The sequence below is a fragment of the Gossypium raimondii genome, chromosome 10 (assembly GCF_025698545.1).
Source record: "Gossypium raimondii isolate GPD5lz chromosome 10, ASM2569854v1, whole genome shotgun sequence".
In the NCBI taxonomy this organism is placed as follows: Eukaryota; Viridiplantae; Streptophyta; class Magnoliopsida; order Malvales; family Malvaceae; genus Gossypium; species Gossypium raimondii.
In genome coordinates this window covers 58,722,811-58,739,634 of record NC_068574.1, presented here as the reverse complement: position 1 = coordinate 58,739,634, position 16,824 = coordinate 58,722,811, and the positions used below count along the sequence as shown (strand labels likewise).

At 31.7% G+C, this 16,824-nt stretch overlaps 2 protein-coding genes across 2 annotated transcripts; both read left to right on the top strand.

Moving 5' to 3' along the window:
- Positions 1–1,239: 1,239 nt before the first annotated feature.
- LOC105777638 (uncharacterized) lies at positions 1,240–4,408 on the top strand. The gene is made up of 3 exons (XM_012600991.2): positions 1,240–1,683; positions 2,852–3,068; positions 3,455–4,408. Exons 1-3 carry the CDS (start codon positions 1,456–1,458, stop codon positions 3,940–3,942), a joined length of 933 nt encoding a protein of 310 aa, XP_012456445.1. The 5' UTR covers positions 1,240–1,455; the 3' UTR covers positions 3,943–4,408.
- A 5,392-nt stretch (positions 4,409–9,800) lies between these two features.
- On the top strand, positions 9,801–12,525 carry LOC105778159 (uncharacterized). The gene is made up of 3 exons (XM_012601790.2): positions 9,801–10,242; positions 11,583–11,837; positions 12,004–12,525. The coding sequence occupies exons 1-3, from the start codon at positions 9,970–9,972 to the stop codon at positions 12,280–12,282; spliced, it is 807 nt and encodes a 268-aa protein (XP_012457244.1). The 5' UTR covers positions 9,801–9,969; the 3' UTR covers positions 12,283–12,525.
- Positions 12,526–16,824: the final 4,299 nt, after the last annotated feature.

The following is a 16,824-nucleotide window of genomic DNA, read 5'->3' as shown; positions in this document are numbered from 1 at the left end:
GCCCCGAACCCTCCTGAAATAGAAAATTTTTTATTTAGGCCCTTTATGATTTTTAAGATTTTAAATTAGTAAAGGTAAAATTGCACATTACCCCCCAAAATGATAAAAATTTGATTTAATCATTTAAATATTATAAAGATATAGACTATTAAAATTGTGAAATTGTATTTTTACTATCGTAAAAGTTACAATTTAATTTCGGCCCCTCTTAAAAAAAATTTCTGGCTTTACCCCTGACCTAGAACTATCTATAGTTTCTCCCCAACCTTTAATTAAGAGGACAATGCGTTTTAACGCACTAGAAAAATTATAGTTTTTCAATAGGTATTATTTTTTATTGTAATTATATTTTTTTAGAAAAAAACCTACAATTCATTTAATTTATATTATTATTTTTAGAATATGGTGAGGTTCAATTCTTTTATACATGATGTTTGAAAAATTGGACCGAAGATTCAATTGGTTCGATTACTGATTTAACCATAAAATTTTTATTTTTATTTTCAATTTTATATTGATTTAAAAATTAATGGATATATATCCTATTTTATAATACCAATTAAACCTATTCATTCATATCACTCTCACCTTACCTATTATTTAAAGAAAAACAATTATGATTTTCACATAAAGAATGTGATGATCCATTTATTATTACTAACCAATGAAGCTTTTACTAAGAGGCTTGTGAATTGGAATTTTATACTTTACTAATTTTTTTTCGAATTATAAGAAGATTACGTAATACAATTAATACGATTCGAATCTAGACTACACTTGAGACAATGAACATTTTAATTATCGTGTCAATACACGGAATCTATTTTACTTTTATTTTATTTTTCTTGTTTACCTAACATTATTTATAAAAAATCATTTTCATATTTAATAAAAACTATATGTCATAAGATATTTTTTTCAAAAAATATTTAACGTTAATAAAAAATCACAACAAAAATCCAAAAATAAAAAAAGTAATTTTCAAATGAATGAACCCTTAATCACGTCTTGATACAGAAACCTTATTAAGAAATTTACTATTTTTAATAATTAAAATTTATCTGAAAATTATTAAAAATACTACTATTAATATAAAAATATTACCATAAATAAAAAAATGTTAGTTATCCAACAAAAATATGATAATAATTCAGAAAAAAAAAAAAAAACTAACTTCATCTTTGTCATAACAGAAAAACTGGAACCCATTCTCGTCATTTCATTTCCGCCATTTTAAAATAAAAACTCTTCTTCTCCGTTCAATCCTCAAATATTTCGTTTGCAATTTCCCCTTTCTCTTCCTCTCTGTTCTTTGCCTTATCCCCCAATAAAATAACCCCTATTTTTCAATCAAAATTACGAGAACGCCACCCCCTTTTTTGGTTGTCGGTGTGAGGAGGGACGGGGAAAATTGTGATCGGACGACGGCGACGGTGGCGGCGGTGTGTTGTGACGATGATGGAGTGCAGTTTATGGATATCCGCGGGGGATCATAAAAATAACAATAGTAATTCTAATAATAATAGTTTGTGGGGGTTTAGCAATGAAAGTGAACATGATTTGGCTTTAATGGTTAGTGATTTTCTGGAAAATAACGGTGGGAGCGCCGGTGCCGATTCTTGGTGTAGTAGCGATAGCGAGTCCGGCTTCTCCGATCTTATCCACCTCGCTGATAAAATCTCTGTTAGTATTATCTATTAATTATCTCCTTTTGAGATGAATTTGTTTCCTTCTTTTAGGAGTTCATTTTGATTTGTTTAAGAGATTTGAGGTTTTTCTTTAATTTTTTTCAAAAATTTATTTTCAACATTGGGTTTTGGGTTTTACCGTTATCTTCTTCTTGATATATATTTTTTTGTTTTAATTTATATGTGAAAGAACTAGCTTAATTAAGGGTTTAAGGCTTGAAGCTTACGTTTTCTCTTTTGAAATTGTTTATTTTCATTATTATGGTTAATTTTTGGTCTAAGATAAAGCCATGGAGCTGAATATCCTAAGGAAATTTACTTTTTTTTTATATATATATATTTATATTAGGTTGCAAGTTTGAATATCATGGGTTCTTGAATGGACCTCTTTTGAGAATGAGAAATGAATTTTGTGGTAAATATGCCTTCATAATATAACAGCAAACCATAATATTGAGCTTGAAATATGAAGCTTTAGTAATTTTTTTCTTCATATAAACAATCTCAAAAACCTTGTTTACATGTTTGGGGATTGAAGAATATGTCATTTCATTAGAAACTCCTATATATGGTTATTTGTTCATAATTCAGATATGCTTATTGGTATTGTGAATTTATGATTTGCCTCACTTATTTGAGACCCTTTTGTTACATGGTCTCTTCTTTGATAATGGTTGTTTTATCCATGTTTGCCTCTTCATTAGTATAAAATTATGATTGTTGCAACTAGAGGAGGAGGAAAGAGTTCTGTTTGGGTTGATATGTATATCTATTCCCATGTTCCCTTTCGATTTCACACTTTTAATATCTGTATCATGAATAGTTTCTCTTTTATCAATCCTCATAAAATTTTTAAACTGAGATTGATCAGTGGAATAAGCTAAAGTGTATCGGTTGATTGGGGTGGCTAGGCTGAAGTTGTATTGAAATATGAATATATGATGATAAATGTCGGATGTCGATATCCGAGTTTATATAACACACTGAAATGTTAAGTTTCCCATAAGGTTGCCTTGTTAATGTGTAAATCTGTTTTTTCTTCTCATTATATCACGTTCGATGTTGGTGTTTGTCCTTTTAACATATTCTTTTACTATGGAAAGCATTTACTTGAATCATATTGCTCATCTAATTCTCTTTTGTTTTGCTCTGTTGTGTTGCAGTACTATAAGCACTCTGTGTGTCACTATGATATGGACTTGTTGTCTGTGGTTCATTCACTTATATTATCGATGGGTGAGACGGACCTACACACTGTGAAGTCGGGTCCATGTAATGCCAGTTGCATAAGGTATTCCCTTGTAAAGCTGTTGAGGCTTTCTGGGTATGATGCTGCTGTTTGTGTATCGAGGTGGCAGCGTAGTGGCAAAGTCCCTGGAGGTATGCTAATAGCCTCTGAATCCTAAATTTTCCCAAGCTGCTTTCAATTCCTCTCTTTCTCTCTCTATATGTATAAGCATATTTGTTTCAATTTGTTTCTAGATCATTTCATTCTCGAGTTTGTTGTTGTCTAGAAGATAGAAAATCGGATCGATTTTGAGCTTATTCTTTCTAGATGTCTTGCATATGGTGGAAAATCTATGCATCTCTGTATTTGTTACCCTTATTTCCCGTATTGGAGATTTTATCCTTACCATTCATGATGAGAAGTATTGTTATATTTTGTGTCATTCCTAGGTACCCTTCCGGCAATTGGTTTTCATTTATGCATAAATCAGTAAAACGCTATTAATTTTGACAAAACCAATTATGACATGTATATGTAGGTGATCATGAGTACATTGATGTGGTCAATTACAGCAATGGGAATTCCGAGCGTGTGATCATCGATATCGACTTCCGAAGCCACTTCGAGATAGCTAGAGCAGTTGATTCATACGACCGAATATTGAATTCACTACCAGTTGTCTATGTTGGTTCCTTGACTCGGTTGAAACAGTTGCTTCAACTTATGGTTGAAGCTGCTAGGTCATCTCTCAAGCAAAACTCGATGCCGTTCCCTCCATGGAGATCTCTTGCTTATTTGCAAGCAAAGTGGTACTCGCCCTACCAACGACAATTTGCTCCTCTCGAACACGACATCAGCGGCAATTCTTCTTCTTGCCATAAGCAATGCAAAGGACATTTAAGGAGGTTGCAACCTTCCCTTCAATCCGAATTAGAAGCAGAACGACTATTGAAACCTATAAACATCGATAATAACCGAAGATTGAAGCATGACAGGGCACGACGCTCTTCATTCAGGGCTCTCTGACATGTACAGATTTTGATCTGGAAGATTGAAATTCCTTTTTTTTTTTTGGTGAGAGAATGAACTGTATTACGGCTTTTTTTTTAGCTATTCTTTTTCTTGGTAGCGAAATAAGAGTGAATCTCGGAATGAGGGGTAGGTTCATATAGCTGATGATCGATTGAGTCAATAACACGCCGCCGCCACGTTTTGTCGTTGAGACATCTTTGTTTCACATCTCGAGCTGGAGAGCCATTTGCTTCTCGTCGATATTCCAGGCACAGGTATGTAGCGGTATCGATGTACGAGAACTGCTGCGGTCCGAAAGGCATTATAGATTGTTATTGTTTTTCCCTAAGCCTAATATTTTTATAAGGTTGGAAAATTTGTTCTTAAAATTTTGTCCACTCTCTTCTTCATATATGATTTTGATTGTGAAAGATATGCTTTTGATTACAAATATAAAATAGTATATTAGTTGCTTTGTTCATGTTCATGTTCATGGTCTATGTTACTCTACTTTTGGAAGTTACTCTTTTATTGTTAGGCATCTAGTCTAATAAAAACAATGTTATAAAAAATAGTGTTACTTAGTAGGATTTTTTATTTGTTAATAATATTATAAAAGTAAAGGAAATTAAAGCATTTAAATTAAATTAAATTTTAAATTTATTATTATTCTTTATATATATATAACATCAAAATAAATATAATTTTAATTAAGTGACTATTTGTTCTTTCATTTAATGTACATGGACAAATATGAAAGGATGAAAATGCAATCGGTAACATAATGCAAAGAATACTACAAACTTTACTCGAGGTGTCGATAATAGCAAAAATTATTTAATTTATTATCAATGACTTTTAAATTTAAAGTACTTTATCATAAAATTAATTGACCAACACATAGGACTATATGATATGTAAACATAATTAAAAATTATTTTATGGGTTGATCATATTGGGGCTTGAACTTTGCAATTGTCAAGTTTAAACTCGATATAAGAACAATTACTAAGTTCAAGGTATAATTTAGATTAAAAAGTTAGACTCTAATGTAGGAAAAATTGTCGAATTCAGACTTCAAATAATGATTTAACTATGGTTGAAACAGAGAAGTTTAGATTTCAACAATAACTTACCAATTCAAATAATATTAAGCTTTTATCAAAGAAAATCAGCAGATATTCTTAACTATGCAATTTAAAGATAAGTTTATTATAAATTTATTTTTCATAAGTTGATGCAAAACTACAGAAATATAGAGAACAACCACGAAATTAAAGAAGAGAGTCCATCATTGTGCTCCCAATTCCCATATGTAAGATCAAACTTCTTCCTAAAATTTAAAATTACTTAACTGTTGCTTCAGAAAATTTCTTCAACCTTGCAAATTAGAAACATTACACTATGAAATAGGGATAAAACTAATGATCAGGAAAATATTAAAAGAGATGATTAATAAAAGATGTTCATTTAAAAAAAATATAATTTATTTTACCTAAATATTAATCAAGAACGAATGAAGATCACGCCCATTTTTTTCATGCACACAACACTTCAGTTTTTGTGCGGTACTTATGCCTAGCTGGGTCATGATAATACTGCACCCATCATCATCATCAACCATTTCTTATGAATTTAAAAATTTCATATTTTATATATATATATATATATTTTTTATTTACTGCAAAACATACAAAAGGGTTAGTTAATTATAGATAATATTTAAAAAAAAAAAAAAAGCAAAGCAGCAATCCAATCTCTACTCCATAAACTACCTGTTGTCAACAACGCTGTGGTATTATCAGTAAAGCTCGAATTTATGGGTCTTTGAGTATTTATTTTCGATTTTTACTATGTATAATTTTTATATGTGAGTTTGTAGTCTTATCATACACAATTGTCATGTGTGGGTTCTATCTAATTTGTTTTTTTTAATTAGTTTGATTCTATTTGTAATTACTTGTGCATGTATTGTATTGTATTTGTACTTATAAACTCTCAATAAAAGAAGACACCTTTAATTTGACTGTTGAAATCTCACTACTATTTCGGTTAACATTAGAGATGTTAATGTGCTGGATCAGGTTTAAGCTGGATCCATATATGGTATCAATATCATACATAGTTGTTGAAGCCTAGCTTGTAAAAGGTTAATCGAAGCTAATTTAGACTTACCAGTATGTATTGTTATTTGTTTTTCAGTAGGCCTAATATTTTTATAAGGTTGGAGAATTAGTTGTTAAAATTTTGTCCTCTTTCTTCTTCATATATGATTTTGATTACAAATATACAGCAATATAAAATAATATATTAGTTGCTTAGTTACTTCCCCTGTTCATGTTCTTGGTCTATGTTACTTTATTTATTTATAAAATAGTATATAAAGCAACTGTTTCAACCGAGTCAAGTAACCAACATAGACAACTGGTAGTGAGTTCAATATTCGGTCATATGAATCACTATCTTAAACTATCTCGAAGTGGCTTCGGAAGTCGATATCGATCATCACATGCTCGGAATTCCCATTGTTGTAATTTACAACATCAATATACTTATGATAACCCCCCTCTCTCTCTCTCCCTATATTTAAATTTAATTTGAATTACAAATTCATACATGATTTACATATAATAAAACTTGAAAACACTAAAAATTTCGAATGAACTGAAAATCTTAAAATTAGTATAAATCTATAAGCAATAACTAAACTAATAAATTTACTTCATGTTTTTTTGGTAATTAACCTTGAAAAATTATTTGACAAGTGTTTCTAAAAAAATAATTTCAAAACAACAGTTACATAATAAATGTTAATTTGGATTTTTTTTAAAGTCGTGCAACTCAAACCCAGACCACATTTGGGGTGATGAATACCTTGATTATCAGGCCTAACTATAACGCCCTGACTAATTTAACTTTGTTTATGTGAGTTTTATCATAAATGAGTATCTATTTTAGTGGTTAAGTGATATGGATGTGTATTTAAGGTTTTGGGTTTAAGTCCCACTTTTGGGAAATTTTGTTATTTTTGACCCTAGCCTTATCCTTGGCGGTTTGACTTATATTCCATTGTTAGTCAAGTCATATTAGAATGAGTTTGTTGGTTTGAGTGATAAAGTGTTAGCTTATTTTGAGGTTTTGTGTTCAAATCCCTGTGTGAGTGTGGATATTAATTTTTGCTTCGGTTGTGTGATAGAAGTTCGGTGGTAGCGAAATTCTGAGTTAGTTGGGTTGTTAGTGGAGTAGTGGGGGATGTTAAGATATGTGCTAAATTTTGATTCCCCCCCCCCCCCAAAAAAAAACTTCTCCTTTTTTTGACGTTCTTTTGTTCTCCCTCTGTCAAAAACTTTCTTTTTCTTTTCTTCTGGTTTTTTTTCATAATCTTCTATTCAAATCGCGATGCTTCAGATTTCTGATCTCTTTGTGCGGCTAGGTAAGTAGAGTTAGTGAGATTTTAAAAATAATTTTAAATTAGAAAAATGAAATTACAGACCATCAAAAAAAAAAAAAAAAGAAAACTAAAAGAGTGTAATTGATGTTTTAGAATTCATCTATACTGACGATACAAATAAAACCGTCAGTAAATATAAACTTGATTATACAAATAGTATACAAATGTGTTGCTATAAGCTTGATTATACTGACAAGTAAGTAATCCATCATTATACTTATAGTGACAGAATTTGATCATTAGTAAAAGTAAGTGTTGGTATACGGTAAGTTGATAAATAACTTTTCACGTAAAAGAAAGTATCTCGTGTTATTGGTGATTTATGATATTCAATTGAACTCTCAAGTCATGTTAAAATTTACCGGGTATATATATTAATTTGAATAAATTTATCAACTCGATTAACTAAAAAAAATCATTTAATTCAACTTAAATCAAATACCCACCTTTAACTAGATCTGTTCATGGGCTCGGCTACTTGCCCAGACTCGAAGGCCCTTCTGAAGTTTAGGAGGGTTTGAGCAAAAATATCAGACTTGAAAAATAGATTTGGGTAAAAAATTAGGCCCGTTTAAAATATAGGCCGAGCTCGGGCTTGAACATTTAAGGCCCAACCCCGACCCGACTCGACCCATTTTTAAGTTTACAATACTTTATATTATGTTATTTTTATATACTATGTAATTTAGAACACATTAAAAAAATTAAACTTATACTAAATATATATACTAAATTATACTTTGCCCCTTCAAATATAATAAAAAATAATTTAATTATTTAAAAATTATAAAGATATAAACTATTAAAATGATAAAATTATATTTTTATTATCGTAAAATATATAATTTAATTTCAATCCTAAAAAGTTTTCCAACTTCACCACCGTCTTGAGCTTTTAAACCAAAAATAAATCTAAAATGCTAACTTGAGAGGACAATAATTAATATATTTTGGTTTTTATTTTTATTTTTTCCATGATTGAAATTGGGATTTCCAATTAACACTATTCCACAAAATGCCGTGTGCTTAATTGATGTGATTTGTCCCTCGCCTTTTCATTCTACATTGTCCACACTCTGGTATTTTTTTTAAAGCACTCAAGTATGTATCATTTCTTCATTTTTAAGTATGTAAATGATGCTTTGTTTGTATCAATAATGTTGGGGTTTTGGGATTTTGATGGCACGAATTCGAGTTTTATTATGTTTAAGTATTATGTGTAAGTTCTCTTTTGAATTATTTCAAATTTAAATTTTATTATGTGTAGGTTGTGTTTAGATTTATCTTAGTTTAAGTTCGGATGCATTTCGATTTCAATCGGTTATACTTTTTATTTAGTAGATTTATCTTAGTTCAATCAATTTCAACCCGAAGAACAATGGCGGGTTCACAAACCTGGAGCTTTTCAGGAACTACCACATTGATTTGAACCCATGCCACATGGTGTGGGTGAGTCGCTCCACTTTGGGAACCCATACAATCTCTTTAGTAACTCGAGCTTTCGTACTAAAACCAATACCGAATGTATTGGAGGATCCGTTTAAGAACCCTAAACAAAACTTATAGCTCAACTTGGCAATAACTCAAAAACACAAAAGGAATCATTCTCGAAGTTCAAATGAAAACTCAAGTAACAATTCAATCTAAGTTCTTAAAAACCTAAACCCCAAAAAGAAAACAGAACAAGAAAACACAAAATTGCAGCTTACATACATAAACAAAACATATTTGAAGCACCAAATGCTTACCTCATTGTCACCAGCAGGCTTATCTTGGCCTCCAAATTTGCAAACAGTAGTCCCTTACCGGCATTTCGAAACCGAAACACATCTCTTGTGCTTCAATAAAGGAGCAAACTGTTGACAAATTAGTCATTATATGTTGGATCAAATAATAAACTGGTATTTTTTGGTAAAAATTTCAACCATTTGTATTACTAAAAACTAACATAGATGATGAGTTACCCAAACAGTTATATATCTCATGTTGATGTACATGGATTGATTTTTAACAGCAAAAATTGATGGATTTTTAAAAAAAAAGACCCATTTACTCTTTGATCTAACGTGTATAGCTTAATTTGTCCATTTTTTGGCAAAGGGAGCAAAATGTAAACCAACTTTTAAAGTATTAAATTTCACTAAAGGGAAGAGGAAGAAGTGGCACAAGATGATAAGTTGAAATTGAAAAAATCTAACAACGTTAATTAGATATCTAAATAAAGTACAAACTTAACTAATGATTTTCAAGTTTAAGTATCAACTGAGTCCCGAGTACTAAGTAAGTACATGTTGTTAAGTGGAGGAGCTAAAATATAAACTAACCCAAAAAATAATTTCCTTCAGATTTGGGCTTCTAAGCAATTAAAAGATCAAAACCCAAATACATAGTAAAACAAGCTTTTAAAATGGAGGCCGCCCACTAGCCTACCCAATTTCATTTGTTTATCCGGCGCCTTCGAGACCCATCGTCACCAGCCGCCTTATTCTCGTGACTCACGACCATTTCCTCCTCCGCTTTTAAACCCACCATTTCTCCGATCATTTCATCAAATTCCGAGCGACCCCAAAAGCAAAAAAATAAAAATAAAAATGAAGTCGATTCAAGCTAATACATTCTTATTACCTCGTTTCAATGGCTCCAACCCAAGAAAACCGGAACTCTTATTCCCTTCGTATCCTTATCTTGTCTGCTTCAACGCTAAGGTTCCGGTTACCAAGAAATTGATTGCGAGTTCATCACTATGTTCTCAACAGTTTGCTCCTTTATTGAAGCACAAGAGATGTGTTTCGGTTTCGAAATGCCGGCAAGGGACTACTGTTTGCAAATTTGGAGGCCAAGATAAGCCTGCTGGTGACAATGAGGTAAGCATTTGGTGCTTCAAATATGTTTTGTTTATGTATGTAAGCTGCAATTTTGTGTTTTCTTGTTCTGTTTTGTTTTTGGGGTTTAAATGTGTTGCTTGTTGAGCATTAATTTAAGTGGGTTTAGGTTCTTAAGAACTTAGATCGAATTGTTACTTGAGTTTTCATTTGAACTTTGAGAATGATTCCTTTTTTGTTTTTGAGTTATTGACAAGTTGAGCTATAGGTTTTGTTTAGGGTTCTTAAACGGATCCTCCAATACATTCGGTATTGGTTTTAGTACGAAAGCTCGAGTTACTAAAGAGATTGTACGGGTTCACAAAGTGGAGCGACTCACCCGCACCATGGGGCATGGGTTCAAATCAATGTGGTAGTTCCTTATAATCTCCAGGTTTGTGAACCCGCCATTGTTATTCGGGTTCTGAATGAAGTAGAGGGATAACACCCTATCAGGGACAATCCCGAATGTACTAAGGGGCCGCTTGTTGGTTTCAGGTGGACAGTACTTTGCGGGGAGAGTATCATGGAGGCTCGAGTCAGATTGCATTTTGCCACCTAGTTCCTGTAGGTTAGATCAAAGAGCGGTCTTTTCTGTCAGAAATTTCATCTATTTTTTCCTGTTGGCGTGATTGATAAAATAATTATAAAGTTTCACGTGGCATATTATGTGTATGTGTACCTCATTCTAATGTATAGGGATTAGTTTTTAACTGAAGAAATAGATGTAATTTTCAATAGAAGAGTCATTTTGCTCTTTGATTTAATGAACAAGAATTAATTTGCCTATTTTTTAGTAGAAAGGGCAAAATGTAATCCGACTTTTAGTAAAAGGCCACTATGATACTTTTACCAGTACTTTGCAGACTTTTCTCCAAGGAGTCGACAATCCCTTTACAGGTTTATTTGCTTACATTCCTTGGATTGTACTAAATAACCTTGTACATGTGCTCCACACACCTTATGTTGTAGCTTCCTTTCTCTTTTAAAGCTTTAGATTTTCTTTTGGTTTAGTGATTGATGATATCTTGGTAAGTACTTTCTATCCCGTTATTATGGCTGTCTGAAACTGCCTTTTATGATGCCTTTTATGATGCACTCGTAGTTTCTTCCCTTTGATTTCACGGTGTCTTTGCAATTCGTTTGTCAACTCGAAGAACAGATCTTTAGTAGTGGTGATAATATGATGGGTGCATGTAGTTCTAGAATTTTTGTTTAAAAGTAGAGGGAAATGGTTGATAGAAAACTAGATTGTTACAATTTTTGAGGTGTGTAATACGGTTTTAGTACTTTGATATGGAAACCTAAAAGAATATGATCGAATATTGTATTATTGTTTACAGGGTTCTCCGTGGAAATCTATCGAGAAAGCAATTGGAAACTTTGGGAAGAAACAATCAATCGAAGATGTGTTAAGGCAGCAGATTGAGAAGCAAGATTACTATGATGAAGGCAGTGGGCAAAATCCGCCGCGTGGTGGAGGTGGCGGCAGCAGCGGTGGTGGCGATGGATTTGGAGAATCAGAGGATGAAGGCCCCTCTGGGATCTTAGACGAGACCATGCAAGTGATTTTAGCAACCCTTGGCTTCATATTCCTGGTAAAAAGTTCTTCGCTTCTGTGCATGCATTAATAAGTTTTGAAATAATCGATTTACTATCTTGCAACTGTGATGTTCTGAACTCGACATGTTAAAATTTTCAGTTCTTGTTTTCAACTAATCCTTTATCTTTCTAAAGCTTGTAACATGACGATACTTGCTACAGTATGTATATATCATTACCGGTGAGGAACTTGCTCGGTTGGCAAAGGACTACATCAAATATCTCTTCGGAGGAAGCAAAAGTGTTCGATTGAAGCGCACCATGTACAAATGGAGCCAGTTCTTTGAGAAGCTGACAGAGAAGAAGGAATATGATAAGTTTTGGTTAGAAAAAGCAATCATCACTACCCCGACATGGTACGATAGCCCCGACAAGTACCGAAGGGTCCTCAATTCTTATATAGAATACGATGATGAAGATGAATCAGATTACGATGACTAAATCTGAGTCCTATAAGTGCCTGAAAGAACTTAATGAGAAGTTGTTCTTTCATGAGAATGTCATTCACTAGTCTATGTTCATGTTTTGGCATTATGGAAGAATTTGTGTATAACACAATTGACATCATTGAGCATTGTTTAGTCCTTGGCTAGCTCTTCACATTGATAACATTTTCCATGGATTTAGTCCCTATACGTTTGTTTATTTGATCAGTTTAGTACTTCTATTTTTTGAATTTTGAAATTTCATTCTCGATCCAAACAATTAAATCCATTGGTTAATTCAATTATTTGTGAAAATGACAAGCTGAAGTTGTCATGATATTATACATGATAATATGTTTGTCGCATTAGATTTTGAAAATAAAAGAATTTAGTTCAATAAATTTAATAATTATCATTTGATGAGGATTAAAATTTTAAAATTAAAAAATATAAAGATTAAAAATGATTAAACTAAATCTTAAATTTTAATAAAGTGGAAAGATTAATAACAAAATTTAACTTACTTTCTAGCATTTTCATTACATGCATGTAATAAATAAAATGATTTAATATTTGAATGTATTTATATTCAAATAAGATACAAAATAAAATAATTTTAAATAGATAAATGGATATAAGATACAGACAATAAAGTCAATATTTAATTTTTTTGCGAATAATAAATTTAATATTTGAATCTATAAATAATGAGACTTGGTTTAATTACAAATCGATTCAATTAAAAAATTAAAAAATTTAACACCAACTTATTTTATTTTATTATAAGAGTGTTTATTTCTTTAAATATTTTTTTAAGTTAAACAATTTTTGAAATTAAAATATATGAGTGACTAGTCAAGAGCTGTAAGCATTGAAAATAAATACTTTTACATAAAGCAACAGTTAACTCCTAAATTTGAAATTTTTTCTCAATTTAGTCATTCAACTTATTTTTGGTCCATAATAGTTATTGAATTTGACAAAAAAGTTTTAAATTTTGATCCATATGATAATGCGGCACTTTGGTATTGTGCTATTTCATTACCTAAGAAAATTCAGATGATGTTGGGGCTCAATCTCAAAGTGTCGCATCATCACATGGATCAAAATTGAGAAAAAAATACCAAATTTAGGGATCAAGTTTAGAAAAGTTATCAAGTTTAGGGACTAATTGTTGCATTATCCCGTATTGTTATAACCTATAAATATAAATTTTGAAACCCAAATCCATAATGAACTAAGAGTACCCAAATTGTGAAGAAAAAGAAGCCCATATCCAATTAAATTACATTACAATTACTACACAAAATCGTGGTTCCCTCCCTCGCCCGCCTTTCGCCTTCACTGAGTTGAAGTATCGAGAATCTATCACTGTAAACCCTTGCTTTGCTTTTGCATACGTTTTCTACTTCTTTCTACTACTTTCTTCTTGTTTCTTCAGTGCTTCGATGTACCTTTTTCTCTCTCTATTTTTCTTTTCACCTGCGTTGATTTGTTTAAGCAAACACTGCCTCTTATTCAGTGCTTCCAAAACATTATGCTCCTCAAACAACCACAAACACTGCCATCACCGCATCCGCTGTCCCCTGCATAATCAAACAGAAATCATTTTACAAATCAAAATCCAAAAATCTAGAAAGAATTTAAAACCCATTTCAGTAGAAACTAACCTGGAACCAGTTCGGGTTCTCAGGACTCTGCTGAGCAGCAAGAACCTCGACGAACCCTTCGTTCTTGTAGCCACCCATGTTACTAGCATAAGCGCAGAAAAGGTGGCGGTTCAGAGAAGCAGAATTGAACTGAGTCAGAACGTAGATTTCGAATTCGACATAGTGAATTTTATTCTTCTCTGCCTGTAGTTTTTTTCCGATGGGGTTTCCACGTAAAAATCGGTGTATTCTTTATTTTTATTTCTCTTTTCTTTACAATATATTGTCATTACCGATGTACTATTCTTTACATTTAGTATTGTGATAAACCATAGATTGAGTTTGAACATATGGAATTAGTACGTTTTGATGTCAAATAGAAGCTATATTGGAATAGATGATTGGAATTGGTTAAATACTATGCTTTAGCTTGTATTTGGTATGTTTTTGTGCAGGAAAAAGTTGTGCAAAATGCACCAAATGGTAAGTTTGAAAGGCTGACATGAAATAATTACCAAATGACCTAATTTTTACCAAAAATAAGACATAATCGACTGTCTTCGGTATCACGATACCACACCCTGGATATCGTGATGTCCATTATGTATTATTTTGAAGGTTTTACAATTTGGTCCTCAAGTTGGGAAGTTTGGCTAGCCTTCAGGATCGCGATACCTATATGATTTATTTTCACGTTTGGATATTGTATCTGGTATTGCAATACCAAGCCCTGGGCATCACAATACCCTCTTCCCACTCATGAAAATTTTCAATCTAGTTCTATCTCATGCTTGGGTTAACAATTGAGTTTTCGTAAGCTCAATTGAGACTTAGAATTGATTGTGTATCATAATACGAATGTGTTTATGACATGATTGTATAATTGAATGATTTATTTATTGTATATTTAACGGTAATTACTCTGGCAACGAATGTAACATCTTGTAACTGGGATCTGACAATTGAGTCGGGCGAAAGGTGTTACATAATACACATTTTCAACTCTTAAAGAAGTAATTAGGAGTTGCTAAGGGCATTATAGATATCTATATTAACATTCTTTTAAATTAGTTCATAAAAAATATTTATCAATTTAATTCGGTTAAAAAAAATGAAATTAAGAAATGATAAAATGTCAAAATGATTTACTATAAATAAATTATTAGTTTTAATTTTTTTAAATATCTTTTAACTTCAATTGCACAAAATTAATTTAAATTTCAGTATTTCATTTTAATTATTTATGATTTAATGTCCAAAAATTCATTTTTTCTAATTAATTGTTTTTCATTTTAATAATATATATAATATTTTCAATTCTTTTAAAAGTGATTGGACTTAATAAAAGTACTGTTGATATTTCAACATATATTAAGGGTATTCTTGATATTCCAAATGTATTAAATAAATTATGAAATATCACTAATGATTATTTAATTGTATTATATATTTTAATTAATATTGTTTTATTGTTAAATAAATGATTCTTATTTATATCAAATTATTATTTATAATTCTTAGAGTTACATTTTTTATTTTATTGTTAAGCAAATGATTTTTATTTATATATATTAATTGTTTTTAACTTTATGAGAGTTACATTTTAGTGTTTTTTAATTTCTTTTGAAGGTTACAATCTTTTTATTTGTGTATATATACGTAAAGGATTTGCTTATGCTTTTGCAATATTGGTGTATATTGTTGATATGTGTAGTTATTATTTATCATGTCAAGATGAACAAGATGTTGTTGATAAATCAGTATCTTTCAACCGTAATCAAGCTTTAATTATTTCTTATTACTATTTAAATTTATATTTTTAATTAATTATTTATATCTAAATTCGGGCAATTTACCACTAAAAGCCATTTTTTTTTATATTTTCTGAAATGGGCCCGGTATTTTATTATTTTTCGGAATGGGCCATTTTCCCCTAAATCGCGTCCACGTAAGCGCGATTAAATAGGTGGCAACAAATCACGTCCACGTAAGCGCGACTTGCGTCTACGTCAGCACAGACGCTTACGTGGACGCGATTTGTTGCCACGTAGCGCGCCCCTGGGGACGCGATTTGTTCCGTGCGTGAACAGTGCAACGGTAAAAAAAATGACAGTTGCCCCCCCAACGGTAAAAAAAAATCTATAAATACCCCCACCCCTTTATTTTTTTCACAAACTATTCCTTTCTCAAATTTCCTCTCAATTTCCTCTCAATTTGCTCTCAAATTCCTTCCAAATTTCTCTTAAATCCATATTTAATCTCAATTTGCTCTCAATTTCCTCTTAAATTTCTCATAAATCCCTATCCTAATTTTAAATAATTTTATTTTTTAATTTTTTTTAAATTGTAAAAATTTGTATGTTTTTTGCAATGACCGGAGAATTGACTCGTCTTGATAACAAGCACATATCCGTCGAACAAATGAGAATGGTAAGTGTTAAATTTAATTTTTAAATATTATTTAAGATTTTTCTATTTATGCATTTTTAGAATATTATTAATTTATTATTTGTTATAAAAGTCTGCAGATCGGATATTGGAATGCAATATCCGGAATATGTATGCTCCTCCACCACCGTTGGTAGAGGACTACCTGCGGGAAGCGGATTTTTGGCACGTGGCGACGATAGGTCGGGGATGCAAGGTGGACCCGAAACTTATTAGTGCGTTGATCGAGAGGTGGAGACCCGAGACGCACACATTCCATCTTCCATGTGGAGAGTGCACTATCACGTTGGAAGATGTCGGTCTGCAATTGGGATTGCCGGTGGACGGGTACCCAGTCACCGGGTCTGCCCAATCTAGCTATTGGGGAGCGGTGTGCTACGAGCTTTTGGGCGCTATTCCGGAGAAAATGGAGGGGTAAGATCGAGATGGGCTGATTACGAGACATATTCCCGGATCCGGAA